Below are 26,202 nucleotides of genomic sequence, written 5' to 3' on the forward strand. Positions count from 1 at the left end.
TCTGCATATGAAATTTATTAGGAAAAGAGAATCTTCGTTTTTGCCCCTTCACATCTATTCAGGGGAGGAAAAGGAGGCAGCCCAGCCCCCCCTCCCAAAAAACCCAGAATGAATCAACTATCATTAAGAAAAGACAGGAAAGCAAATTGGAAATATTTTTTAACACGGTCCCCCCCGCCCCACGCAAAGAGAATATCCCTACTGACCTGACTCTCTCAAACAGTATCTACGTGTTGGGATATATATTGTGTATATATCTATCTGCAGATACACACACACACACACACACACACACGTGACAACACACCCACCCACGTTAAAACCAGTAAGGATATGTCCGCAATGGGCAAACACCAGTGTCACACAGGACACCTCGGTGTTCCTCTTTGTGTTGTTGTTATTAAATACAGGACAACTATGCAGCAGGATTCTCACAGGCACGCCTGTCACTCGCGGGGAGGCAGGGAGGGGCAGCGCATCGCCATTTTTATTATTATTTTTATTTTGTAATAAATGTGTAACACTTGAATGGTTCTCGGGAGCCCTTGCGTTGTTGTTTAAGTGAGAGAGGACTGATACTGAAAAAGACCCGTTTTTTCCCAAAGATAGAAACTGGCAGTGATGACGGGAACCAGCCGATGCAGAAAGCCAAGGGAATCTCGGCAAAGATTCGTGTGAGCCGCGTTGCCAAAGGGACCGTGCGCGAGTGCAAAATGAAACCGGACAGAGAGAAAACGTGGAACTAGGGCAGCCATTGCCAACCAGGCACCCTCTAGGTGTTATGTACTACAACGCCCATCAGCCCCTGCCAGCGCAGAGGGGATGGCTGAGGACGATGGTCGTTGTAGTCCCAAACTCCTGGTGGGCAAAGACTGGTCCAGCGCGTTAATGCTCGAGGCTGTAAAGATGACGTTGTCAATGGACAGAGCTCAAATATCCGATTGAGAAGGTAAACTTTGACATTCCTGCACTGCAGGGGGTTGGACTACGTGGCCTCTGGAGGTCCCATCCAGCTCTACAATTCTGTGATTCAGAATGTCCAGAGTTTCAAACAGGATGGGTATGGAAGGGGGCTTTCTCTTCTTCAAGCGAAGGAGGAGACCCCACTCTCTAACTTTGATACCCTTTTTGAAAACAGCTCATTTGAAAGTAGCTCGTTCCTGCTTTGCATGGGGTACGACTAGATGAGCATTAGGGGGCCCTTCCAAGTAGACAAATTCTATGACGCTGCCAAAAAAACTCCACCGGTGCCCATTTATGCTCCTTCTCCGTGCCACGTCCCCCCTATTTGCCCTCGAGGTGGTTCTCGGCCTCATATTCCCACACTGCGATCAAACCTCCACGGCCCAGGTAAGCCACGGGACTTTCTTTGCAAACGCCTCGGCAAAAAAAAGACACGTGGACCGCCGTATCGCCAGCAGGCAGAGAGGAGCCTGCGGGGAGAAGGGAGGTGGTTTGGAGAAGTGCCAACATCTTTGGCGCAGAGAGATGCAAAGAAAGCAGGGGAGACAGGGGTGGGGAGGTGGTTTTCAGCGCCCACAAAACTTTCCCAAAACAAGGCCAGTTTCATGTGCTTTGGGCACTCGCACAGCCATGTGCTTTGGGCACTCGCACAGCCACCGGCTGCTGGCAAATGCAGGAGGGGAGGGAATTGCTCTTGAGTTCGAATCCTGCCCGCAGGCACCCAGCTGGCCACTGTGAGAAGAGGGTGCTGGACTAGATGGGCCATCGGCCTGGTCCAGCAAGTTCATCTTAGGTTCTTAAACAAGTTTTCAGGAGTGGCACCCTACAGCTATCATTTCCAGCTATTCGCCACTCTGTTCTTGTGTTTCGTCCAGAGTGGAGACTCAAGCAAGGAATCATCCCTCTGCCCATCACTTTTAAGAGAAAGAGGGGAGAGGGTGGGAATCGCGCTGCCTTAGCACTGCTGCAACACGCCCCTCTGGCTTTGCTCCTCGTCCTGAGATTCTCTGCCAAGCGGCTTTCAAAATGGCAATTTAGTGAGCGCAAAAGGACTTCAGCAGTATCAGGAATGCAAATCACACCCTTCTTCTTTTAGCCTGGCATCCTTCAACCCAGAAGTCCCAGCCGTACTTGGGTGCTGGATAGTTAAACTATGGAACTCTCTGCCACTGGAGGCAGCGATGGCCACTAACCTAGATGGCTTTAAAAGAGGACCAGGCAAATTCATGGAGGAGGCTATCGGTTCTGTTGATGCTATTCTAGGCTGCATCAACAGAAGTCTAGTGTCCAGCTCAAACAAAGTCATAGTCCAACTCTATTCTGCCTTGGTCAGATCACACCTGGAGTCCTGTGTCCAATTTGGGGCTCCACAATTTAAGAAGGATGTTGACAAGCAGGAATGTGTGCAGAGGAAGGTGAGCAAGATGCTCCAGGGTCTGGAAACCAAGCCTGATTAGGAACGGTCGAAGGAGCTGGACATGCTTAGCCTGGAAAAGAGGAGACTGATATGACAACCATCTTCAAATATCTCAAGGGCTGTCGCATGGAAGATGGAGCAAGTTTGTTTTTTTCGTGATCTGGAGGGTAGGACTCGAACCCACGGCTTCAGGTTACAAGAAAGGAGAGTCCGACTCAACATCAGGAAGAACTTTCTGATGGCAAGCGCTGTTCGACAGTGGAACTGTCTCCCACAAGACCTGGTGGCCATTTCCTTCCTGGGAGGTTTTTAAGCAGAGGTTGGGGGGGCCATCTGTCATGAACGATCCAGTTGAAATTCCTGCGTTGGAGGGGGTTGGACTAGATGACCCTGGGGGGTCCCTCCTGCATTCACAGTTCTATGTTTCTATGAAATCGAGCCTGACATCCCTCAACCCAGAAGTCCCAGCCATATTTGGGTGTTGGATAGTTATCTATGGAACTCCCTGCCACAGGAGGCAACAATGACCACTATCCTAGATGGCTTTAAAAGAGGATTGGACAACAGCTATTAATAACCACTAGCCTCGATGGATGTGGTCTGCCTGCAAGGTTAGAGGCAGTGATGTTTCTGAACACCAGTTGCCTTTGCAGTTGGCTTAGTGTGTCATCTGTAGCTGGGACAATAGTTTAGATCTCTCCACCTTAACAACCTGTAACCATCGGTCAAACCTTGGCTACAGATTGTGGTTATGGATGAATAGGGGTGAGGGAGAAATTCAATTCTCATTGCAAGGTGAATCTACTTAATTTACAGTTTCCGAAGCAATACATAAACTGAAGCACAGCTGCCTTTCGAAATCTGCACTTCTCTGAATTTTGCAGATCCACTCTCCAGCCAAGCATAGCGTACAAAGATCCCCACGCTCAGCCGACGTGCACTTCAAACTGTGTATATCGGTAAAAATAATTTGCAAAAGTGCACGTTAGGCAAAACCGCGTGCAAAAATATTCACATGGGGGGGGGGAATCTGCGCTGAAATGGCAATGGTTTTTCACGAGGACGATATTGCAAACTGATGTGAAAATGCGGGGAATTGAAGATTGGGGGAAATGAGAAATTAAGAGAAGCTGGAATTGTCAGACTCGCCCAGCCCCAGGGAAGAAATGCCTTAATCAAGATCCTGGGTTTGGATGGCATGCTAAGCCAAACCATGGTTTAGTTTTTATGCACCTAGCAAGTTTCCTGCATTGATTTCCCCATAACCTGCTAACACCCTGCCCCACAAGCACCCACAGCCCAGTCCATAAAGGTTTCAAATTGTCAACGGGACCCCTGCTACTGCTCCCACGGCGTCGTGAAATTCAGGGCCTGCCAGGCACCGGAGGCTTGTTCCGGACCCAATCCAGGAACAGCAATACCTTTCTGGGGATGAAGAGGATGCCTGGGGAATTAACCTCAGAACTCCAAATTATTTCGAGACTGTCTAGGGTGGAAGAGACGGCAGCCCATCACTGACTCGACTGTTTGGGCCCTGTACTCCAAATGGCTTAGCAACCTGAAGGTTCAATGCCAGGAACGAGAACACGATATTTCAAAAGAAGAGGGAGAAGAAACCAAAAGCCTGAACTCAGTGAACCACAATTTGCTAAAGGGGGATCAATGGATCTCCTTCGACTACAGACCTGGCTGGTTCGGTTCAGAATACCGAAAGAGAAAGGTGTCCTTTCAAGCCTAGAATTGGGCCAGAACAGGGTTTCCCAAACTTGGGTCTCTAGCCGTTTTTGGACTACAGTTCCCATCATCCCTGACCACTGGTCCTGCTTAGCTAGGGATGATGGGAGTTGTAGTCCAAAAAAGGGTGGAGACCCAAATTTGGGGAACTCTGGACTAGATGGTCCTCAGGGTGTCTTCCAACTCTGCAATTCTGTGGTTCTCCTTTGGCAGCGGGTGGCAAGTGCCAGGCTCAACCCTGGCATCTCTAGGTAGACCCCTGGGTGGGTCACTGCCAGCCAGTGTGGGCATTACTGAGTGTATGGGATCAGAGGCGCAAGACAGTAGTTCCATGTGAAACAGCTCTCAGCCCTGGCTATGAGAAGGAATTGCATTTCTGGGTATAGGAGAGGGGGGTGAGGTGGGCTGCATTCTCCCGGGGCAGTTTTACCTGTTGCTGATCACATTTAGCAATTAAAGCCCTAAAGGACTCTGCTACCAGAGCTGGGGAACACACACACATCTTACCAGGCTACCCAAAGATGACTTTGCCTGACCAGATGCTGACGACGAGCGGGTGAGTCAAGTGGGTTGGGGTGTGTGGGGCGGGGTCGTGCATTCATCTCACTCAACTGCGCGAGGAAGCTTAGAAACGACAGCAAGCTGGCAGGCTCCTAGTCCTCATGGAGGAAGCCGGTCTGCGAGGTGTTGAGGGGTGAGGTGGGGTGAGGCATAGGTGTCTGACAGGAGGAGCATGGAGAGTGGGGAGAGGGAGGTGGGTGGCGATGGAAAGAGATGCCTGCGGCGGGGAGAGCACATTGTATATATAAATAAGAAGAACCCCCTTTTTTTTGTTTGTTTCCAAAATCAGCCCCGTTGTTTTCCCGGAAGGGAACAGGGTTGCAAAGTTGCACTTGTGTGTGTCCGGATTCCTCCCCAAGCGGGGAGGTGCCTGGGGGCGTCATTCTGCCTCCATGTGCCCGTCTTCTGAGTCCAGGCACCCGTTCATCTTGAGGCCGTTGTTCTCGCCCATCGTTTGCAGGTCGTATTCCTCGTCCAGAAAGTCCAGGGAGTTGTTGCTGGGGAGGCCCCGGATGGTGAACTTATGTGAGACCTTCATCCAGTGCTCCCGGTTGCTGGCCACCCTCTCGTACAGCTCGGCCGATTTGGGGAAGAGGTCGTTGAGGACCCTGGGGGAGGGCGGGGGAGAAAGAGAGACACAGAAGGTCCAACAATATCCATGTCGATGAACGGACACTCTAGAGTCGTAGCTATGAGCTAATAATAATAATAATAATAATAATAATACAGTCATAAAGGTAAAGGGACCCCTGACCATTAGGTCCAGTCGTGGCCGACTCTGGGGTTGCGGCGCTCATCTCACTTTACTGGCTGCGGGAGCCGGCGTACAGCTACCGGGTCATGTGGCCAGCATGACTAAGCCGCTTCTGGCGAACCAGAGCAGTGCATGGAAACACCGTTTACCTTCCTGCCGGAGCGGTACCTATTTATCTACTTGCACTTTGATGTGCTTTCAAACTGATAGGTTGGCAGGAACAGGGACCGAGCAACGGGAGCTCACCCCATCACGGGGATTCGAAACACCGACCTTCAGATCAGCAAGTCCTAGGCTCTGTGGTTTAACCCACAGCGACACCCGCGGCCCTTAATACAGTCATACCTCAGGATAAATGTGCTTCAAGTTAAGTATTTTCGGGTTGTGCTCTGCGGCAACCCAGAAGTAATGGAGCACGTTACTTCTGGGTTTTGCCACATGCGCATGTGCAGATGGTCAAAATGACGTCAAGCGCATGTGCAGAAGCGGTGAAATGCGACCCACACACACGCAGACGTGGGTTGCGTTCGCTTCAGGAAGTGAACGGGGCTCTGGAACGGATCCCGTTCGCATCCCAAGGTACCACTGTAATAATAAATTTTATTTATACCCCGCCCTCCCCAGCCAAGACTGGGCTCAGGGCGGCTAACACCCAATATAAAAACAAATTGATTGAAATACAACTTTAAAACAACTTAAAATGCAGCCTCATTTCAGTAGAAACTCAAATCAAAAACTTTTTGGGGATGAAAATGTCAAATCTTCACTAAGGCCAACTATCCAGACTGGTCCTACATGGGCCAGAAAAAAGCCAGGGAAGTCCCCAAATAGGAGTTCCATCACAGAAGGAGAAAGGAAAAAGGAAAGAGGGGAAGGGGATCAAGTTGATTCCAAGCCAAAGGCCAGGTGGAACAACTCTGTCTTACAGGCCCTGCGGAAAGAAATCAGATCCCACAGAGATAACCAGAGCATGCACCACTCTGGCCAGACAGAGCTTTACTCCAGATTGCAGGCCCCCTCCCTCCACGATCCTCTCCCGCCCCCCAAGGACTCACTTGTAAATGGGCATGGCAATGTGCTCCATGAAGCTGATCTGCAGCTCCGGGATGTAGGCTTTCTCCCGGTCCATCATCTCCATCGGCCGGTTGCCCATGGCCTTCTCCTGCAGAGAAATCGGGGTGTTCAAACTGACAAGGCACAGCTCATTTCCCTGCTTTCCTGTGAGCCCAGAGAGCTGAGGAATGACACCCCCTGACTTTCCACACTCTCGGGGAGAAACAGAGAGCCTACCCCCTCCATTTGTTGAACCCTAGCACCCACCAGCCCCAGCCAGAATGGAAGTTGTAGTCCAGCGGCAACTCCTTTCTTGCACCGTGGAATAACCAACGGACTCCCTTGGAAGATCATGAAGTCTCCTTCATTGGAGGTTTTTAAGCAGAGCTTTGGTGTCCATCTGTCCAGGACACATTAGCCATGATTCCTGCATTGCAGCAGGTTGGGCTAGATGACCCCTGAGGTCCCACCCAACTCTAGAATTCTGTGACCCTCCAATCTTTCCAAATCCAGCCCAGAGCAGGAGTTAATTCTCAGTCATTTTTGAACGTGGAGACATCATTGCAATGTTTCCACGTGATGCTGCAATGCAGGAGCACGAAGAAGCATGGATGAGTTGAGATTGTAACTCATCAAACACCCTGGATGTGCTTAACTAAATTCATACAAATCCCAAGTTGGGGGGCATTTTGTCTAAGGAGAAGAGAGCCCTAACTCAGCAACAGAGTCTTCAAAAAACGCTGCAAATAAGCATCTCCTGCGAGTGAAACGATGTCTCTAATTTCACCGTCCATGAAAAACCTAAGGCGGTACATACTGCTCTGTAACCAAATGTCTCTGAGAAGTTTGTAATAATAATAATAATAATAATAATAATAATAATAATAATAATAATAATTTATTTATACCTTGTCCATCTGAGTTTCCCCAGCCACTCTGGGCGGCTTCCAACCAAATATTAAAAACAATACAGGGTCAGACATTGAAACCTTCCTTAAACAGGGCCGCCTTCAGTTGTCTTTTAAAAGTAAAATAGTTGCTTATTGTCTTGACATCTGGTGGGAGGGCGTTCCACAGGGCAGGCGCTACCACCAAGAAGGCCCTCTGCATGGTTCCCTGTAACCTCACTTCTCACAGTGAGGGAACCGCCAGAAGGCCCTCGGTGCTGGACCTCAGTGTCCGGGCTGGATGATGGGGGTGGAGATGCTCCTTCAGGTATACTGGACTGAGGCCGTTTAGGGCTTTAAAGGTCAGCACCAACGCTTTGAATTGTGCTTGGAAATGTACTTGTAAAACCCTGAAAGTTAAACTTCCTGAAACGAATACAAGCTCAGAGGCAGAGAAAGATCTGCCGTCACCCAGTGTTGAATCAGGAGTTTACTGTTGCGATGCACAGTCGGAGAGGTGTATCTGGTGGCAATGAGCCCCCTGATTGCCTGGTTTGGAATCCAAACCTTTGCAACTCAGAAAGCCTCCAACTGGAGAGGTGCAGGAGGACCCAAGAGTTCTCTCCTGGTTCAGATTGTCATCTAATTCATTCCCTCTCATTTACCCATCTAGAATATGCAGCAGCAGCAGAAGTGGGAGCAGGCAAGGTCTTTTCCCCATCTCTCCATGTCAGCTTAGATTATGCTTAGCAAGATCCCGGGCACCCTGGGAAATCTGTAGTCCAATTTTCCCAGGGCAACCGATGTTCTTTCTAAGAGGGAGATCTGGGATCTGCAGCAGCAGCAGCAGGAAAAGTGGAAGCAGGGAAGATAGTTTCCACCTCAGCACACTCTCCCTCTCTCCTTGACAGCTTGGATGAGGTTTAGCAAGATCCCGGGCACCCTGGGAAATCTGATTTTCCCAGGGCACCCAATGATCTTTCTACAAGGGAGACCTCCCCACCACCGTTCCTAGCTTTGTCAGGCCTGGTAAGGGTCAGCAAGGATTTGGGCAAGGGGCTTATGGGGGAGAGGTGCACATGCGTTGTCTTAGGAGAGTTTTCTTACGTACCAGATCTCCTTGGGAGAAGAACTCCTTGTAGATCAACTCCTGGAAAGCAAAAGTCACGGTTTAGGCAAGTTTTAATTAATTTCCTCAATGTGAAGTCATCTGGCCACCTTCTTCCCTGCTCAGGCAAGCCAGCACCCTTGGCGGTATGTGCCCCCGACTGTTTGCCCAAATTTCAGCCTCCGACTCTGACCGTTGGTACACGCAACCCACAACTGTTTCCTCTGCCTGGAAGTGGAGCCCCAGAGTCTTGGGAAGGGTTTTTTAATGATGATGATAATGATGATGATGATGATGATGATGATGATGATGATGATAATAATAATAATAATAATAATAATAATAATAATAATAATAATTTTTTATTTATACCCCGCCCTTCGCGGTTCAGAAAACCGGGCTCAGGGCGGCTAACAACAAATTTAAAACACTTAATTGATGCAACAAAAACAGCATAAAATACAGTATAAAACATGAATAACAATAAATTCAGAGTTCAAAAATCAATTTAGGGGGGAAATCTATCCAATAATCATTAGATGATCACCAGGGCTAGCTGGCTACATTAGTCCTATTTGGGCCAGTGAGGAGACCAGGGGAGAATTAGCTGTGGGATCCCAGAGCGGGGAATCTTCATAAAAAGGGGAGGGAAGGAAGGGGAATAAAAGATCAGGTTGAATTCAAATGGAAAGCCAGGTGGAATAGCTCTGTCTAACAGGCCCTGCGGAAGGAAGTTAAATCCTGAAGGGCCCTGGTCTCCTGGGACAGAGCATTCCACCAGGTCGGAGCCCTTTAAAAACAGAGACGCCGTGATTTAACCTGGCACATTCTGCATGCAAAATTCAGGCTACTAGTAGAGTGTCAATATGGTTCAAACAATATCCAAGGATCCCTAAGCAATTAGGGTAACTCCTTTTCTAACCTCCTGGCAGCAGTGCAACAGGTAAAGCTTTTCTAGGCATGGAGAAACAGGCACCCAGATGTCTGTGGGAAACTCACAGGCCAACAGCACCCTACCCTCTTCTAAGCTTTCCAGCAAAATTAAATTAAACAGCAAAATGAAAGTATGACCTCTCTGACTGTACAGGCAGAGCATAGCCTCTCTCATGGCTTGCAGCCACCAATAGCCTGGTCCTCCTTCAATAATTTGTTTAATCTTCTTTTAAAGCTTTCCATGGTGGTGGCTATCACTGCTTCCTGTGGCAGGGAGTTCCACAGTTTTGTTTTGCTTTTAATTTGCACACCGCCTTTCTATATTGCTACACACAAGGCGGTTTACAAGCTGCAAAAAAAACAAAAAACCCACAACAAAATGGGCAGCAAAGAAGACACACCTAATAACAATACAGTGGTATAAACGCTTTGGTTCTCAAACTCCAAAAACCCAAAGTAAGTGTTCCGGTTTTCAAACAATTTTTGGAAGCCGAATGTCTGATGCGGCTGTCGGCTATTGTTTCCGGGGCGCTTCACCAATCAGAAGCTGCACCTTGGTTTTCGAACATTTTGGAAGTCAAATGGACTTCCACAACGGATTAAGTCTGGTGCTTTTGTTTTTGGTATTTATTTTGCGTTTTTGTTTTTCAGGCTTTTTCGGTTAATTTGTTTTTGTGACTGTGTGGAACCCAGTTCAGCTACTGATTGATTGATTGTGTGACTGCGGAAATGGATAAAAGCCCCCCATCCAACCAATGAAGCGAAGGGGGGAAAAATTTCCCTCACTTTTATCATCTACAATACTGTCTAATTTATTTTCTCGGCCAATAAAGTGAGCTGAGCACCACAACCTCAGAGTCGTCCATGACTGGACCTAATGGTCAGGGGTCCCTTTAACTTTATCTGACATTGATTATTGCTTTCATTTTATGGATCAGTGGTCTCATTAGGTAGTAAAATTCATGTTAAATTGCTGTTTTAGGGGTTGTTTTTAAAAGTCTGGGACGGATTAATCCATTTTGCATTACTTTCTATGGGAAAGCACACCTTGGTATTGGAACGCTTTGGTTTTGGAATGGATTTCTGGAACGGATTAAGTTTGAGAACCAATGTACCACTGTACAAAAAAGCCACAATAACTTTAAAATAAACAACTTATATCAAATAAAGCAATATTCAACAATCCATTAGAACATAATAGCAAGCAGCAGAATTACATATCAGCAAATAATAATGAAACCATTTACACTTCCAATAAATTATAATCAATAAGAATATTGGCAAGTCACAATGCATAAAATACCACAAAACATATAGAAAGAAATCCTGAATCTTCCAATATTCCCCGAGTTCTTGTGCAGGCATAGGCAAACTCGGCCCTCCCGATGTTTTGGGACTACAACTCCCATCATCCCTGACGACTGGTCATGTTAGCTAGGGATGATGGGAGTTGTAGTCCCAAAAACATTGGGAGGGCCGAATTTGCCTATGCCTGTTCTAGTGTTATGAGAGAGGCAGAAAAACCCTTCTGTTCCTGACATGCCATGCGTGATTTTACGCACCTCTGACTCGCCTTTCCCCAGAACAGAAAAACCCTGGAGGTGGCGACCATTCCTCATGAGGATGCAGAGGTGAAAAAGCTACCTTGTCATGTATGATCTGGTTGAGATTCCTGCATTTCAGGGGGCTGGACTGGATGACTCTGGGGCCCCCCTTCCAACTCTACAGCTCTAGGATTCCCACACTCACCGCGATCTTGCGGGTGGTCTTCCAGCCTTTGGTCTGGTCCGAGAGGTCGCATGAGGTCATGAGAAGGCAGAGCAGGAGACTGTGGTGCTGCTTGTTTTTGGGGTCGTAGCCAACTGGAAAGGGCGAGAGATGGAGAGATGGAGGAGGCCTCCTTTTTTGAACTCCGCAGAGACAGCACAAGGCCAGCAAGACCCTCTCCCCAAAGAAATGAGGTGTGGAAGGTGTGGGGTCTCTGTTTTATCCCCCCCCCCATGGCCCTTAGGAGAATCACACCTTGGTTTTAAATGCAGTGTAAGGTAGTCTCAGGGATGCGGGTGGCGCTGTGGGTTAAACCACAGAGCCTAGGACTTGCTGATCAGAAGGTCGGCGGTTCGAATCCCTGCGAGGGGGTGAGCTCCCATTGTTCGGTCCCTGCTCCTGCTCCTGCCAGCCTAGCAGTTCGAAAGCACGTCAAAGTGCAAGTAGATAAATAGGTACCACTCTGGCAGGAAGGTAAATGGCGTTTCCGTGTGCTGCTCTGGTTCGCCAGAAGCAGCTTAGTCCTGCTGGCCACATGACCTGGAAGCTGTACGCCGGCTCCCTTGGCCAGTAAAGTGAGATGAGCGTCACAATCCCAGAGTTGGCCACGACTGGACCTAACGGTCAGGGGTCCCTTTACCTTTACCTTTTAAGGTAGTCTCTATGGGAGTATATTTAATTATGGAAGTATCAGAGTTTTTAGGGGGTTAACCAGGCTGGGATAGCTGGGATAGTAGGCTGCTTGGTTTTTGAATGTCTTATGTAGATTTTTCAATTTCATTGTTCTGTATGGGACAATGACAATAAATATTACCGTATCGTAAGGGATTCAGAATCACACTCCATTGCCTGTGATTGAATCCCCCACCCCCCAAAAAACAGAACTGGGTAAAAATAAGTATTTGGGCCGCAGAAAGAAAGCAGCTTCTCAAGCCAAACAGGTGCCACCTGACTTTATTACATATAAGCCCCTATTGTCAGAAACGTGAGATCTGGTCCTGTATTGCAGGGGGTTGGACTAGATGACCCTGGGTCCCTTTCAACTCTCCGTCCCACAACATGGGAAAAGTAACCACTTTTTGGAAGAGGGCCATGAAGATTTCTAATGCAGAAAGACTGGTAATCTAAACAAAATATAAATATACTTTTGTTACTTCTGATTAGATGTTATTTTTATTAGATTCTTTTGTGATTTTTTCCTCTTTTGTTTCAATAAATGGTTTTTAATGCTGTATTTCAAATTGTTGCAACCTGCCCCGGGTCCTTAGCACGAAGGGCAGGTAATAAATAATAATATTATTAATAGCACGAGACTCTTAATCCCAAGGTTGTGGGTTCAAGCGCCACATTGGGTGAAATATTCCTGCATGACGGGGCTGGGCTGGATGACCCTCAGGGTCTCTTCTAACTCTACAATATTTTTTTTATTTCGTGATTCGGCGCTTCAAAATCTGGTTTCTTTAGGACTTTGCCTTTTTTTTCTTTCTAGCTCTCATACCCTTAGGGATCATAGTTTTCAACTTTTTTCCCTTTTCTTGCTAGGAATCCTATTCAGAATAAGGGAATTTCCCTTAAAAAAAGGGAAACGTTGACAGATATGCTAGGGATGTGTCTGAAAAGACAAAGGAGGAGAGAGCAGTGTGTTTTAAATTTTTGTGGGTTACTGGAAAACCAAACTAACTTCTTCTATGGTTCATACCTAATATTTCCTGTGGGCTAGACTGAATTGTGTATTCGAGGAAGATATTTCAGCACAAGAAAGCCAATAGATCCCAGCCCCGGATTCTGCTTCCTTGACAATAAGACAGGAAGAAGTTGTTTGTGTGTGTGAGTTTGTAGCTTTTATGTAGGGAGACTCCCGTCCAACTTTAGAAATCTGGTGGCCATGCCCTTCACATCTGGATCCACCTGGTGGACTGGTGGACCCCTGGTTACCTTCTGCCATTTTCTGGAGGTCTTTGAAGATCCTCAAGTGGTGAGCAAGGTCTGTAGCCAGGATAATGTCTCTCATCAAGTCCAGCATCCTTTGGTAATCCTATTGGGGCAACAAGACTGGAAGTTGTGGGGTGTAACATCACCAAAGCAGTCAAGTACAGCATTCCCTGTTTGCCCAGAGTGGACACACAGGGGAATGTTGCTCCAGCCAGGAGGACTTCCTGTCACACCTGGGCCAGAGCGTGTGACCAGGTAGATGGGCGTGGCCCTGGCAGACCCTATAAAGGGGCTCTTCACACAGCCATCTTCCCCTTACTCTCTTGCTCCTGCTAATTCTTACTCTTGGTGCCTTTTGCTGTCTCTGAAAATTTTCACACATCACTTGGGAAGACAGGCAAACTAATGCCAGTGTACTGGAAGAAGCAAAGATCACCAGCGTTGAAGCAGTGATTCTTCAACATCAACTTCGTTGGGCTGGTTCTATATGACAACCTCCTGAAATGATGTCAGCTGCTGGTGACACACGAGACAGCTGCCAGTCATGCTGGTTGATGCTGATGGGAGTCGTGGTCCTGGAGTGCAGCAGGTTAGAAATGACGGAGTGTTGAGAAATGACTGGCTTTAGACTTAAGAGCCTCGGACATAAGATTACCAGGTTGATGGACTAGATGGAATGGACAGTAAGGACTGACATAACCCGAGACCAGGGAGAAGAGACGCTGGAGGAAGATTGGAAGAAAATTATTAAAAATTTATCTTGGGAAGTAGTGTAAAATTAATGAGTATTAGGAAAAATGTTGGAATGAAAATATTTGGCTTTAGTAGAAATGATATAAGGAATTATGTACAAACAAATATTAAGTTTTAAGCTTTAAGGTATTTTATGGTAAGATAAGGTTAAAATAATCTAAGGTACACTGAATGACAGAATATAGTGAAAGATGGAAAAGTTTTGCTGAGTTAATTAATAGGTTAGACTGTTAAGACAAACTACTCAATAAAAATTGAGAAAGATGGAAAGAATTTGCTGAAATAAATAACTAAACTAGAATACAAAAAGGGAGGTGTGAGGAGGTCGATGAAACAAGTAAATGAAAGATAAAGATATGGAATATTGGATGTGTGTTTTTATTGTTATTGTTGTATTGGCTTTTATGTTTTTTTCTTTTTTTATGTATTGTTACGTATGTTTTGAAAAAAAAATGTTTGTTTGTTTTCTTCTTTTTTCTTTCTCTGTAATTTTTGAAAATTTCTAATAAATATCTTTAAAAAAAAAGAGAGAGAGAAATGACCGGCTTTAACCATCAATGCTTTTTGCTATGAGACCCCGGGAACTGCTGGCCGTCTCCTGACTCACCTTCCGAGAGAAATGATCGAAGATGTTGCAGCCGTGGGTGTTTAAGATGGCGATGGCCTGAGCAAAATGGTGCCTCTGTGTAGAGAGAAAAACATGCCCTTTTAGTGTCCCTGCTCCAGCCCTCTGGAATCAGTTGCCAGCTGAAATTAGACAGGCACCCCGCATCATGGGGTTTACGGGCGTACTGAAGATATTTTTGTTTGAAGGAGCATCTCCACCCCCATCGTGTCTGCCCAGACACTGAGGTCCACCGCCGAGGGCCTTCTGGTGGTTCCCTCGCTGTGAGAAGCCAAGTTACAGGGAACCAGGCAGAGGGCCTTCTCGGTAGTGGCACCCGCCCTATGGAATGCCCTCCCACCAGATGTCAAAGAGAAAAACAACTACCAGATTTTTAGAAGGCTTCTGAAGGCAGACCTGTTTAGGGAAGTTTTTAATGTTTGACGGACTATTGTATTTTAATATTTTGTTGGAAGCCACCCAGAGTGGCTGGGAAAACCCAGCCAGATGGCAGGGTATAAATATATTATTATTGTTGTTGTTGTTGTTGTTGATGATGATGATGATGATGCAGCCAGTTTGCTTTCTGCTGCTCCAGAGGGCAGGAACCTCGACACTGTTTTATTTTTCAAGAAGGAGCCCTTCACATGCATCCACATGCACAACATTAATATCTGTAATAGTTTTACCTCCATCACTGAGCCTTCTGAGCTGTACAGGGCAGCCAAGACCGATTTCTGAAAAGAGAAAATAAAGAGACATCACGCCAGGGAACCCAAGCTGCTGTCTTAATCCAGGACGATACGAGACCCCAAACCTCTCCCTCCCTTTCTTGAAGACGGGTTCTGCTTGAATATTTTTGTTTCCCCTTCACATTGTTGCAAGGAATGTTCTTTTCGGCAGGCGTGTATGGTTTGGAAAGACTGCAGAAACATTTTGAATTGGCGCCATCTGTGTTGTTATTTTGCATTTGCAATATTGCATTTGTACGTTTGTTCTCGGGAGCCTTTTGGGCTGAAAGGTGACATATAAATAAACCGTAATGCGGGATAAATAAATAAAAAGTCGTACCGAAGCCACCTGGAAGGAGTTGTTGGTGCCTCTGTGGTCCAGGTCGTGGCACATGCAGGAGATGAACAAAGCAAAGATTTCAATGTCTCTATCAAAGAGGGGAAAAAAGGAAAAACCACGCATGAGCTGCGGAAGGGCTCTGAGATGCCTGGGCTGCTCCCAAATTTGGCAGTAGAGGAGGCACCCCATATGCAAACCAGCCCCAGGGGAGTTGGAGGTGGCGTCTTTGCCCGGCCTCCCCAACCTGGTGCCCCCCTGCCAACCAAGAACACCCTCAGATCCGAAGTATTTCATTTTCTTAAAGCAGAGGGGGAGGGGACCTTGGCAAGTAGCCAGGGAACATGGGAGCAGGGAGGGTCAAAGAGCAAGAGGTCAGAACTGGATCCGGAGTCAGGATGTGGGTCCTTAGCTCAGCTGGTAGAGCTTGAGATTCTTAATCTCATGGTTGTGGGTTTGAGCCCCATGACTGGTCATGTTGTGCGGATGCCTGATGATCGTCTTCCAAAGCAACTACTCTATTCTGAACTTAAAAATGGAAAGCGTAATGCTGGTAGTCAACAGAAGAGGTTTAAAGATTGTCTTAAGGCAAATCTTTAAAAATGTAGTATAAACACCAACAATTGAGAAACACTGGCCTGCGAGCGCTCCAGTTGGAGAACAGCCTTTCCCAAAGGTGTCATGGGCTTTGAAGACACTCGAACTCAGGACGCAAAGGAGAAACATGCCAAAAGGAAGGCACACTTGGCAAATCCACACCGTGATCAACTCCCGCCCGGAAACCAATGTCCCCGCTGTGGAAGGACGTGTGGGTCCAGAATTGGCCTCCACAGGCCTTTACGGACTCATTGATAAAACCGTGTTTATGGAAGACAATCTTGTTTGGCTATGAGGGATCGCCAAAGAAGAAGATACCCCACCAAGCTCTGCATCACCAGGACACCCCCCCCTGTCCCTGCCTCCATGCGCTCTGCGGCTGATCCCTGGCGTAAACTCGGCCCCCCTCCCTTTGGCGAGCAAAGCGTCGTCGACCTACTCCAAGTAATTGACCAGCTCCAGATTTTTGTAGAGCAGATAGCAGAAGTGGGAGACCGAGAAGGCATGGGTCCAGTTGTGGTATGGGGGGTCCCTGTATCCCTTTTTCACCATCAGGCAGAACCTGTGAGGAAACACCCCCCCCCCAAAAAAAGAAGCCCATTGGTGAGAACGACACTGGCTATTTTCATTTTCATCTAATAGATTTTGCACTTCATTTGGTCATAACAAGAAGCCAGGTAAAGGTAAAGGTAAAGGTACCCCTGCCCGTACGGGCCAGTCTTGACAGACTCTGGGGTTGTGCGCCCATCTCACTTAAGAGGCCAGGGGCCAGCGCTGTCCGGAGACACTTCCGGGTCACGTGGCCAGCGTGACAAAGCTGCATCTGGCGAGCCAGAGCCGCACACGGAAACGCCGTTTACCTTCCCGCTGGTAAGCGGTCCCTATTTATCTACTTGCACCCGGAGGTGCTTTCGAACTGCTAGGTTGGCAGGCGCTGGGACCGAGCAGCGGGAGCGCACCCCGCCGCAGGGATTCGAACCGCCGACCTTTCGATCGGCAAGTCCTAGGCGCTGAGGCTTTAACCCACAGCGCCACCTGCGTCCCAACAAGAAGCCAACTACTAAGTAATTTACATTCAATATACATTAAAATTCAGGACTACCCACACAGAGAGAGAAACCAGCTTTCAGTCTGCTTATGAGAATCATCAGAGATCGCAAAGAAAGGAATATGATAACAACAAGATGAAGAAAATATATAAAGAACTATCTGGATCAAACTGGATAGAATTGATTAATTAATGCAGTAAAATAAGTGAAGTCTGGAAATAGCCGGAATTTTGGACTCGTGCGGAGCTTGATATATGGGTACTCCCAAAAAATTTAAAATTTGGCTGTATAATTTGGAACCAATGTGATTTGAATAATATGATGTGATTGGCCTGTTAATAAAAATTATTTTAAAAAAATAATTCAGGATAAATTCAAACATTAAAAAAACACCAAAGTTAGTCTATTCCTCCCTGCCCCCCCTCAAAATATTCACGATAAAATGAAGTAGCATATTAATCACATGTCTGGGTAGGCATGCTTAAACAAAAAGGTTGTGTTTTTTTTTAGCCAACGCTGAAAATACAGCAGCCAAAGGCCCTGATATCAATTGACAGGGAGTTGCAAAGTACAGGTGCTGCCACACTGACATAACAATTTTGTGCCACCCTTGGCTCCTTCGGAGGAAATGTGCGGGATTTAAATGTATAATGGATTTATACATTTGTAATAATGGTGATAAGTCTGGAGTGAAAATTATGTGCCACTCTAAAAGGCTTGGCGAGTGAAACCCAGCCATTTGCAAGACCGTTGTTCCTTTAAAAGTGGGCACCACTTGAATTGCTCTTTCCAAATAACTGAGTCTGCACAGCCAGTTTGGGGCGTCTGGTTTGGGCGCTCTCGGTCGCAACACAGGGGCCAGGCAAGACCCAGCCTTCCTCCTCCCAGTGGCGGACTGGAGAGTGGAGGGGCAGCCACTGGAGAGAGACCCAGGGCCGTCTTACCCATAGGCACCACGGGTGTGGGGCACCCGGGCACTGGGCTCTCAAGGGTGCCAGGCTGAGAGTCTGGGGCCCGAGAGTTGAGATCGGGGAAGAACCCGTGCGTTGGCCGCGGCAGGCTCTTCTGCTGTGGGCAGCTCTGTGCCGCGAATTCGGGGGCAACTGAGCCAGCGAGATGCTGAGGGAGCTTGCTAGCTCAGCCCTCCTGCATGCCTGGGAATGGGCCACCTGGGGGGGGGGGGCGGCGCCAGGGGGATCTTTGCGCCCCGGCGCCACATATGCTTAAGACAGCTCTGAACAGACCCTTGTTCCTTCTGTAGCTCCGAGGTTGTGGGGATGGCTGGGGCTCATTGGGGCTGCCAAGGGCCACGGGTGTGGCAAGTGAAAACACAGACCCTCCTGGCTCTCACTTTGTTCCCAGTGATTGAGTTCAGTGGCTCAGCTTCGTCGTGGCCCTGGCTCACCCTAAGCCTGGTGCGCCACAATGGAAGGGTGGCTGCTCCCAGGCAACTTTGGAACTCCCTGCCTAGTGAAGCCAGACCCTGTCCTTCCGCCAGCAGATAGTTATATTCCTGCAGGCAGGGCCGGGTTGAGGTTTGATGAGGCCCTAAGCACCTGAAGGTAGTGGGGACCTTTCTATGTCCAGCTGTCCTTTGTCAGCAACAAACGGTCACTGTTTTTTTGTGTTGAATATATGCTAGATGGTAATTGATGGACCTAATAGGTATCTGAAGCCATTTGCACGTGTTGCCATGCAAATGGAGGTACCCTATATATAGAAAGGAGCAAACCAGGGATATTTTAGGGAGCAGGCTAGCAGGCGGGACCCATGACTTACATCCTAGGAGCCTACACAACACAAAACACTGTTGCTGTAGGTAGGTTTTATTCTATTTGTTTTTTATCCTATATTTTAGAAATGTACATCCAGGGTTTTTTTTTTTTTAATTTTTTTGGGGGCCCCAAGAGAGTGGGGCCCTAAGCTATAGCTTGTTTAGCTTATACGTAAATCCGGCACCGCCTGCAGGTCTTTGGGAACTGGCTGGTTTTTGTTTTTAAGGAAAGTGCTTTTAATAGCACTGTGCTGTTTCTGTTTTTTGATGCTAACTGAGTTCAATTACCTTTTAATAAAGATCTTATGCGTTTCTGGTCTTTTGTATTTTATCTGTGTTGTTTTATTATAAGCCACCTCGAGTTCCAGTCTGGGGGAAAAGCCGGGTGCAAGCAACAGCTCAGTCGGCAGAGCACGAGACGCTTAATCTCGGGGTCGTGGGTTTGAGCTTTACATTGGGCAAAAAGATTGCAGAGGGTTGGACCAGATGACCCATAGGGGTCCCTTCCAGCTCTACAATTCTATGATTCTAATGTGTGAGTCTATGAAAGGGAGAGTGAAAAAAAAGACAGCCCTCTTGACATCCTACCTGACAAGGGTCTGTCGGTTGATTTTGTAGCTGCTGATGAAATTCATGTCCTGCAACATGCTCAGAATGGCCTGTGGAGAAGAGAGAGAGAAAGAGAGAGTGCATTCAGGAGGTGTGCAGAAGCAGCCAATCCCAAATTGATGCCCTCCTTTTGACTACAATTTCCATCAGCCTAAGAGGTAAAGGTAAAAAGGTAAAGGACCCCTGGAAGGTTAAGTCCGGTCAAAGGCGACTAAGGGGGTTGCAGTGCTCATCTGGCTTTCAGGCCGAGGGAGCCGGCATTTGTCCACAGACAGCTTTCCGGGTCATGTGGCTAGCAGGACTAAGCTGCTTCTGGAGCAACAGGACACCGTGATGGAAACCAGAGTGAATGGAAACTCCATTTACCTTCCCGCTGGAGTGGTACCTGTTTATCTACTTGCACTGGTGTGCCTTCTAACTGCTAAGTTGGCAGGTGCTGGGACAGAGCAACGGGAGCTCACCCCGTCACAGGGATTCAAACCACCGACCTTCTGACTGGCAAGCCCAAGAGGCTCAGTGGTTTAGACCACATCACCACCTTTGGACTACAACTCCCATCAGCCTAAGAAAGCACAGAGGGCATATGCTGTATGGGTGGAGATCTCCCTCACAAAATCTGGAGCCAATTTCTAAGGATCCCTGTGTTTTGGAAAGTACAAAATAGGTTCATCTCTCATTAAAATGCAAACCCAACCGAATTTCTCCTCTGCCCGCCAATGCTCACCATAGACGTGTCATCCTCCGGAAGGGAACGCGGGGTGTAGGTGAATTTGGCAAAGTTCGGGTCAATTTCTGAGACGGGCACGATTCCTTCATCGAGGAGCTTGGTGTATTCATCATCTGAAACCTGGAAGAAGAAGCAGCGCTTAGCTTTTCAAAAGGTAAAATAGCTGGTGCCTTATTGTTATTATTATTATGTGGAGCAAGCTGTTTTGAGGAGGAGAAATGGTGACGAGACGATCAAGACTGCCGGGGGTTAGACTAGATGACACCTGGAGTCCCTTTTCGACTCCACATGAAGATGTATCTGCAAACTGGCCACATTCCCAACTTTAAGCTAAACTGCCAATACTAAGTCACTTGTGTTAGCATATTCATTTACCTGTTTACCAACACATATGCAACCTGGTGCCCGCCGGAGGTTGTTGGAGCACAACTCCCCTCAGGCCCAGCCACGGTGGGAGTTGTAGTTCAACAATGCAGGGTGCCAGGTTGCAAAGGCTGCCATAAGCTGAAATAGGGTGACAGGAACCTAGGCAGGTATTTCCTAGTATGACTGGCAGCAGATTTCTGCATTGCAGGGGGTTGGACTGGATGACCCTTGGGGTCCCTTCCAAGCCTATGATTCTGACTCTCCGAGGTCTTCCACAGCCCTACCTGGGCGGTTGCAGGATGGACGGCGGCTAACAGATTGCGGTTGAATCCTGACAAGACAAAAGTACTGTTTTCGGGGGGACAGGAGGCAGGCGGGTGTGGGGGGACTCCCTGGTCCTGAATGGGGTAACTGTGTCCCTGAAGGACCAGGTGCGCAGCCTGGGAGTCATTCTGGACTCACAGCTGTCCATGGAGGCGCAGGTCAATTCTGTGTCTAGGGAGGCTGTTTACCAGCTCCATCTGGTATGCAGGATGAGACCCTACCTGCCTGCAGACTCTCTCACCAGAGTGGTGCATGCTCTAGTTATCTCCCACTTGGACTACTGCAATGCGCTCTATGTGGGGCTACCTTTGAAGGTGACTTGGAAACTGCAATTAATCCAGAATGCGGCAGCCAGACTGGGGGCAGCCGCCGAGACCACATAACACTGGTCCTGAAAGATTTGCATTGGCTCCCAGTATGTTTCCGAGCACAATTCAAAGTGTTGGTGCTGATCTTGAAAGTCCTAAACGGCTTCGGCTCAGTATACTTGAACCCCCATCGTTCAGCCCGGACACTGAGGTCCAGCTCCGAGAGCGTTCTTTGGGTTCATCCCTGCGAGAAGTGAGGTTACAGGGAACCAGGCAGAGGGCCTTCTGGGTGGTGGCGCCCGCCCTGTGGAACGCCCTCCCATCAGATGTCAAGGCAATAAGCAACTATTTTACTTTTAAAAGACATCTGAAGGCTTAGGGAAGTTTTTAATGTTTAATGCTGTATTGTGTTTTTAATATTCTGTTGGGAGCTGCCCAGAGTGGCTGGGGAAACCCAGCCAGATGGGCGGGGTATGAATAAATAAATAAATAAATAAATAAATTATTATTATTATTATTATTATTATTATTATTATTATTATTATTATACCTGAAGATGCTGCCTGGGTTCGAACTCAGAACCTCCTGCATGCCAAGCCTCAGAGCTATGCTATCAGTATATTGATGCTGGAGATAGCTCAGGTCTACCCCCCTCACATGCCCCCAAGAGGAAGGTGATGCAGCAAGAGGGAGTCAGCTTGTTATCTGGCTCTCTAGAGGGCAGGACTTGGACCAATGGATTCAATTAACCAGAAATGCAACTGAACATTAGGAAGAACCATCTGACTGTAAGAGCTGCTCAACAGTGCAATGGTCTACCTCGGAAGGCGCTAGACTCCAATGGAGGTTTCTAAACAGAGGTTGGATGGCCACCTGCCAGCGAATCTGGAGCTGAGATTCCTGCATGGCAGGGGGTTGGACTGGATGACCCTTGGGGTCCCTTCTAACTCTACAGTTCTATGATTCCATGATGCAAAGGCAAGCCAGCCTTACCTTCATATGGTACATCATCATCTCGTTGGCCAGGTGGCTCCGGTACTGGGCTTCATGGACCTTCTTATACAGCAGAGACTGGAGTGAAGGAAAACAAGAGGTGGGTGGGTGGGGAATATGATAATGCAGAGGTCACCAGCCCGGTGCCCACGGGCACCAAAGCACCCATGAAGGCTTCCAGTGGTGCCTCCTGTTAGAATTCCTGCTCCATGATTGCAGTCATGGGATTGTTGTCTACCACGTGATGGTGTATGTTTTCATCCACAGAGTGGGAAGTGACGGAGGCAGGATATTTGTGTTCCTGTGTTCTGCGAATTGGGACTATTGTCCTTTGTTCTTTCTCTCTTTGCTGTCTGATGCTAGAGAGAGAGGGAGCCATGTTGCAGAGCTCCGTGTGTGTTTATATATCAAATAAAGTAGATTAGTCAAAATGCTGAGTTGCTGAAGTCTGTCACGCAAGATGCGCAAACTCTGCGGATCCCTAAGTGTGCCGGTGTCTGTTGGCATCGGTCGCTATGATGTTCGGGCTGAAGAAAGCTTTTGAAGCTCCCGAATGAACGACCAGGAGGGAGGGAACATGCCAGTTGGGCATGTGTCTCTGCCAGAGTCCTACTCGAGTGAATGGATGTTTTTGACGTATCTTGGATGCTTTTGTTTTGTTTCTCAAGAAAGCTCTGCAAGTAAAAGCTTGAAAAACCTTTTTATAGGATGGAAACGCATCTCTGTGTTAATGGATCAAAATCTAGTGATCTTCAGCAAGTCGGCTGGCTTTGGACCCTCTTTCCTGGAAAGAATACAGTCCATTGGAGTCTTCCCCAACCTGGTGCCCTCCCAGCTGGCGCAGTCGTGGAAACTGCATCCAAGGCTTCTGGAGAGCACTAGGTTGGAGAAGGCTGGTCCGCTGCGCAAGGGAGGTGTACAGCTCTACCTCGGGTGGAGAAAAGAGCCAGGGGAACCCAAAGGATCCTGCTTACGTGGGCGATGCTGATGCCGCAGTAGATGGAGAAGGCGGTGGCCAGATCCTCGTCAAATTTGCTGAACCAAGGCCCGTTTATTTTGTTCACCAGCTCAGCCACTCCAATGACCTCTGGAAGAAGCGGAGAAGAAGACAACAGGTGAGTTCTTGCCTTGGATGGGCAGGAGAAGGAGCAGATCCGATCGCTGTGGGATGCGATACACAGATAGCAGTCAAGTACAACACTCCTTGGTTTCCTAGAGTGGACATGCAAGGGGATGTTTGGTCCCGCCAGTCGGAACTTCCTCTTTCCTCCTGGGCTGGGACAGACTTCCTTTGCATGGGACTAGTGGTGGGCGTGACTTTACCTGTCCAGGTAACAAAAGCACAAGGCACACAATACTCTTTCTCTTTTCCTCTTTCCTCTCTTTGACTTCCTCCGTCGTTGGAGCAGCTTTTTGGCTAGAGATGCTCTGTTGGCTTTCATCCAACAGAGGACACTGGGATTATCCCCATATGGGATAGATCCACATGTAACTAAGTCTGCCTTCAGGGATTCAACTGTGAACTGACGATGTGAGTAAACTGCTTTTATATACTTTAAACAAGATTGTGGCGTGTTTATTCTTTTAAGAGGGATATAAGGGAACTTAGGTAAAGGTAAAGGGACCCCTGACCATTAGGTCCAGTCGTGGCCGACTCTGGGGTTGCAGCACTCATCTCGCTTTACTGGCCGAGGGAGCCAGCGTACAGCTTCCGGGTCATGTGGCCAGCATGACTCAGCTGCTTCTGGTGAACCAGAGCAGCGCACGGAAATGCCGTTTACCTTCCCACCAGAGCAGTACCTATTCATCTACTTGCACTTTGACATACTTTCGAACTGCTAGGTTGGCAGGAGCTGGGACCGAGCAACGGGAGCTCACCCCGTCGCGGGGATTCGAACCGCCGACCTTCTGATCGGCAAGTCCTAGGCTCTGTGGTTTAACCCACAGCGCCACCCGTGTCCCTTATAAGGGAACTTACCAGGAACTTAATAGTGAAAGGCTTACACAAGCCTGCAACCAGCTATCTGCTGTGTGTTTAAAAGGGGAATGTAAAACTACAATTGCAGTGCATAGTTAGACTACGGAACTCTCTCCCACCAGAGTGAGTGGCTTTCAAAGAGGATTAGATAAATTCATGGAGAAGGAGAGGGCTATCAGCTGCCACTAGCTAGGAGGGCTCTGCTTCTGAATGCCAGTTGCTGGAAAAGAGCAGGAGGGGAGAGGGATCTTGTGTTCGAATCCTGCTTGCAGCATTCCTATAATGGGCATGTTGTTGGTCTGATCCAGCAAGCTCTCATGTTTGCCTTTCTTTCTCCCTTCCAAAGGATGCTCCAATGATGTGCCGCCTTCTTGGCATGTCAAGAGACAAGGGAGCTGTCAGTTACTCTCGAGTAAGTCGGTGAGCCCAGGTGGAGGCGAATGGGGAAGGGCCGTAGATCCTTCTCCCACATGGGGGAGCACGAGGGGCTTCTCAAATATCTCACCCGCGTGGGGCATTGCGCACACCTGGCGTTGCGCTTCTTCCGCACACTCACCCTGGTTCTCGTCCTTGATGGGGAAGCAGAGGATGTTCCGGGTGCGAAAGCCGGTGCTGTCGTCCACCCCCCGGTAGAAGAGCGGGTGCGAATAGGCGTCCTTGATGTTGAGGATCTTCCCTGTGGTCGCCACGTGGCCCGCGATGCCCTGATCGGCTGGAATCCGGAATTCGTGGCTCTGAGAAAGGAATGCACAACAGAAGGAAAGCGGGTTACTCCACAGTATCGTGTGTGTGTGTGGAACTACCCACCACCAACCAGCCTTGTTACTGGAAGGGCATCGTTGAGGACTGAGAGGAAGGCCAGCCAATACTCGGCCTTCGGCTCGAAGACAACAGACATTCTGCCTCAACAGGAAGGAAAGGAGCGGGTGGAAGCACAAACTGGTTGGGAGGAGAAGGGGGGAAATTGTCTTCCTTCCATTTAAGGAAATCAAACAAATTGACAGAATAAAAATAACAGAAGTTCAAAAAAAGCAGTGTGGTTTATCCGGAAAACACATAATATTAACCAGGAGCAGACTATTAAAAGATACTGAAAATTTATCTGCTTGAAATCTAAAGGGATAAATATCTTAAATAAGTGACTTCACCATTGCTTACTTTTCTAATAAAGTGTTATCGGTCGGTAGAGCATGAGACTCTTAGGTTTGTGGGTTCGAACCCCAAGTTGTGCAAAAGATTTCTGCATTGCAGAGGGTTGGACTAGATTACCCTCGGGGGTCCCTTCCAACTCTGCAGTTCTACGATTAGGCTGGTAGACTGCATAAGACCATCAGGAAAGCCAAATTTCATGTTGCCCTGTGGGGAGGGAGTCCTGGGTGTCTGTATTTGCTGTATTTAAGATAAAATCCCACCAAACAGCTTAGAATTTATCAGGGTCCTCCAAGCCTTTGGCAACATGCAATATATGACTTGTTATCTTTCAGCTAGTGAAGAAGAAGAAGAAGAGTTTGGATTTGATATCCCGCCTTTCACTCCCCTTCAGGAGTCTCAAAGCGGCTAACATTCTCCTCCCCCCCCCCCCCACAACAAACACTCTGTGAGGTGAGTGGGGCTGAGAGACTTCAGAGAAGTGTGACTGGCCCAAGGTCACCCAGCAGCTGCATGTGGAGGAGCGGAGACGCGAACCCGGTTACCCAGGATTACGAGACTACCGCTCTTAACCACTACACCACACTGGCTCTAAATGTCACCTACTTTTGCACCAAAGCGAAAGTCACAAGTGAGGTTTTCAAGTTAGGGGGCAACTGAGGCTCTCACAGCCGCCAGAAATTTGGAGAATAACTGTGCAGAATTTCTTTCCATTTTTCTCCCAACCAGTGGAGGCTTCCTTCACCAAAGCGTTGGTGCAAAATTGACTTCTAGCTTCCACCCAAAGGTCAGTT

At 48.0% G+C, this 26,202-nt stretch overlaps 1 protein-coding gene across 4 annotated transcripts in view; it reads right to left on the minus strand.

The window, feature by feature from the left end:
* PDE2A (phosphodiesterase 2A) overlaps positions 1 to 26,202 on the minus strand; it is a 374,843-nt gene continuing 348,641 nt past the window's right edge. For all 4 annotated transcript variants that reach the window (XM_083736325.1, XM_083736326.1, XM_083736327.1 and 1 more), the window contains 15 exons: positions 24,816 to 24,993; positions 23,256 to 23,368; positions 22,282 to 22,359; positions 20,288 to 20,410; positions 19,543 to 19,613; positions 16,571 to 16,693; positions 15,538 to 15,625; positions 15,156 to 15,203; positions 14,470 to 14,544; positions 13,113 to 13,212; positions 11,160 to 11,272; positions 8,481 to 8,519; positions 6,485 to 6,591; positions 1,697 to 5,283; positions 1 to 1,573 (listed from right to left, as the gene is read on the minus strand). In XM_083736325.1, coding sequence (XP_083592451.1) covers positions 5,055 to 5,283; positions 6,485 to 6,591; positions 8,481 to 8,519; positions 11,160 to 11,272; positions 13,113 to 13,212; positions 14,470 to 14,544; positions 15,156 to 15,203; positions 15,538 to 15,625; positions 16,571 to 16,693; positions 19,543 to 19,613; positions 20,288 to 20,410; positions 22,282 to 22,359; positions 23,256 to 23,368; positions 24,816 to 24,993 — 1,485 coding nt within the window. In that variant the 3' untranslated portion in view covers positions 1 to 1,573; positions 1,697 to 5,054. The remainder of the gene's footprint in view (positions 1,574 to 1,696; positions 5,284 to 6,484; positions 6,592 to 8,480; positions 8,520 to 11,159; positions 11,273 to 13,112; positions 13,213 to 14,469; positions 14,545 to 15,155; positions 15,204 to 15,537; positions 15,626 to 16,570; positions 16,694 to 19,542; positions 19,614 to 20,287; positions 20,411 to 22,281; positions 22,360 to 23,255; positions 23,369 to 24,815; positions 24,994 to 26,202) is intronic.

The sequence above is a fragment of the Podarcis gaigeae genome (assembly GCF_964106915.1).
Source record: "Podarcis gaigeae genome assembly, chromosome: 4".
Taxonomy (NCBI): Eukaryota; Metazoa; Chordata; class Lepidosauria; order Squamata; family Lacertidae; genus Podarcis; species Podarcis gaigeae.